The sequence below is a fragment of the Halyomorpha halys genome, unplaced genomic scaffold (assembly GCF_000696795.3).
Source record: "Halyomorpha halys isolate HHAL.00 unplaced genomic scaffold, Hhal_1.1 Scaffold19.1, whole genome shotgun sequence".
Taxonomy (NCBI): domain Eukaryota; kingdom Metazoa; phylum Arthropoda; class Insecta; order Hemiptera; family Pentatomidae; genus Halyomorpha; species Halyomorpha halys.
This window is the reverse complement of record NW_027115129.1, coordinates 1,047,800-1,050,880: the sequence shown is the minus strand read 5'-3', so window position 1 is coordinate 1,050,880 and position 3,081 is coordinate 1,047,800. Positions and strand designations below refer to the sequence as shown.

General features: G+C 34.4%; 1 protein-coding gene across 2 annotated transcripts in view; it reads left to right on the top strand.

Moving 5' to 3' along the window:
- LOC106681269 (protein decapentaplegic) overlaps positions 1 to 2,876 on the top strand; it is a 135,300-nt gene extending 132,424 nt beyond the window's left edge. For both annotated transcript variants that reach the window (XM_014421507.3, XM_014421517.3), the window contains exon 3: positions 42 to 2,876. In XM_014421507.3, the coding sequence (XP_014276993.1) occupies positions 42 to 796 (755 nt within the window). In that variant the 3' untranslated portion in view covers positions 797 to 2,876. The remainder of the gene's footprint in view (positions 1 to 41) is intronic.
- Positions 2,877 to 3,081: the final 205 nt, after the last annotated feature.

Below are 3,081 nucleotides of genomic sequence, written 5' to 3'. Positions count from 1 at the left end.
TTATTCTTGTTTGCTAATATTTTTTCTTCTTCAAATTTCAGGTAATGAAGATGACCGAGCAAGGCGGAAATTCCGGCTCAATTTCAATGTTACTGACGTCTTGGCGACTGAAACGCCAACTCTAGCTGAACTACACCTGTCCGGCTTCCAGGCAGGGCAGCGAGTTTTGGTCCACGACATTCTGCAACCCGGAATGAAGGGCGGCGACGGCCCCATTCTCAGGATATTGGACTCGAAGAAGGCGAGCAAGAATGGTAGCGTCCTCCTGGACGTGACTCCAGCGGTAGAACGCTGGACCAGCGGGACCAACCACGGCCTTCTGGTGGAAGTTGAAGGCCCTCCGCAGAGGGTCAAGAGGGACCTTCAAATGATGTTCCTCTTCTCGGACGACGGGAAATCCGGACCACGAGGACTAGAAGAGCTGCTGTCGCGGAAGAAGCGAGCCGCAGCCCAGGGAAAGAAGCACAGAAGGAAGGACGGGAGGGAGATCTGCAGGCGACATCCTCTCTACGTTAACTTCAAGGCGGTCGGGTGGGACGATTGGATCGTGGCGCCCCCTGGCTACGACGCTTACTACTGCCACGGGGACTGCCCCTTCCCCCTGGCTGACCACTTGAACTCCACGAACCACGCCATCGTGCAGACCTTGGTCCACTCGGTCAACCCCAACGCCGTGCCCAAGGCCTGCTGCGTCCCCACACAGCTCTCGTCCATCTCGATGCTGTACCTCGACGAGGGGAAGGTGGTTCTCAAGAACTACCAGGACATGACGGTGGTGGGCTGTGGTTGCCGATAGGACTGTGCACTTTAGCACCCAACTATTGTGATATTGTTGATGTAAATTGTGTAAATATTGTAGATTGTATTGTACATAGGGCTAGCTCTGGCTAGCCTCACCAAACATAGTATTATAGAAATTTTACCGAGAATATTTATTGGGGGCATGTTTATACCTTGATCAATGTTTTTCTCTTTTATATTTTTTTATTTCATTAGATTTTAATTTAAAAGGAACACAACCCTTCAGTGGAGATCTTGTGGACGTTTTTACGAACTTAAAGATCAGCTTTATGGATAGATTTTCTGTATGCATAGAACCACCAATCATCAAAAATGCCGCGAACCATTACTATAGTAATTTCATTAAAAATAAATTGCGAACTTGAATCCAAATGCTCTTAACTACATTTTGTAAACAAATTATTCTACTGAGTGGTTATTGAAGATTGATGCAATTCTTATCTGCTGGTAGCTTAAGGACCGTAAAATAAAATAAATAATAGCTTGTCAAACCCCTTTCAGGATTTTTATAACTTACTGATTGATAATAAATGCATGGAACATCGAGGTTCGTTTAGAAGGTTAGGTTAAATTGTAGATTGAAAATTTTTTTTCAAAGCATACACATAGCAATAAAAAAAAAGAAATATATTGTAAGTATGGACAATGTAGTTTTGACCAAGATGTATATCTTTTTTTTTCAATTAGACAAAATTTTGTCTAACATAATATTTTAATCAAATATAATAATCCATAAATAATGTAAAAGACTTTTTTATTAATGTACTTGTTTGAGAGTGGTTTAGTTTCTTTAAAATAATTTTGATCCTTTTTCTCTCAACTTTATTCTTTTTAAACTTCCGACGTTTCGACCCCTTAGGTCATTTTCAAGGATTCCTTATTTTGTTTTCATTTTTTCCTTTAAAATTCTTTAAATGCGGGCTAATTGCCTTTGTCCCATCTATTCATAAATTCTTCTATAAAATTCCTTTCCAAATTTAAAACTTTTATTAACCACTTCTCTACTACTATTTTCATTTGCAAACTCTTAAACATAACCTTTAAACTGCCATGGTATAAACTGTTGCTCTCATGACAGTAAATTCCAGAATGACGTCATCGTTATACAGCCATCATGTAGACGAATTTTAACGTAATAATATTAATTTGTTTATCAAGAGAATTGAAAATAAAAAAAAGTCCACTATCTTCAATCAAGGGTTAATATTTTGTATATTTTTTTAAGTATTAAACTTTGTGAGCTGTGTTTGACAAGTACATTTTACTTAAATGAACCCATGTTTAAAAATATATATATATTTTAACCTTATGTACCTGATGTGTTTTAAATAAATTTGAGTAAATAAATATATATCTGAAATCGGTTAGGTTTTATATGGGTTTGTGTAAAAATGAAAACTAATATATTGACACAATTTTATCAATTTTTGACCTCTGATTGTATTAGATATATATCTTGGATGACTACTTAGAGAAGTCTTACCATAATATATAACGGCTCTCTATATACGTTTTTTATTTAAATTTAATTAATAAGTGTTAATAATTTTAAAAAATATTAAAAAAATTTTATGTTAATTTATAAATGTTACCCAGGACCACCACACATTGTTATCCAAACGATTGTAAAAATATTTTTAAAAAAGTTTATATAAAAACCATTATGTATGTAAATATGTTTATAGGATTATATTAATTGTTGTTTTGTATTTATTGTTCTAAATAGTATATAGTAATTTTTTAAATTAAAATTGTAAATTGAGCGATGTAAATTATGTGTATAAAAGAAAAAAAAACATTGTAATATAAAATATATATTAAAAACATTATGCATAAAATAAATTTCGATCTGAGCCCAATGCTAATGAACCTAAAATGTATAATTAAATATAATTTATTTATAAATAGAATGTTGTTTATTGCAAACAATTGATAAGTTAATGTAGGAGAAAAAAAAAGTTCGGAGATGAAGCCGATATGAGGCTATTAAGTTTTAATATGTATGTAAATTTTAAAGATCTTTAATCAACAACAAAAATCGATACACGTTACATAATAAACAAAATAATCTAAAATCGCCTAATGTTTTTTCAGTTCCACTAAACCTTCGAATTCCTCTCGTATCCAATCCGTACAATCCAAAATTCTCTGTTTGGATAAGTTTGTCGGGGGGTGCGGTCAGCAAAGTACAACATAAATAAACAAACCATATTTATTTATTTTATGCCGACGTTTCGACCTGAGTTTCAGGTCTTCATCAGGGCTATAGAACAAAAGAGA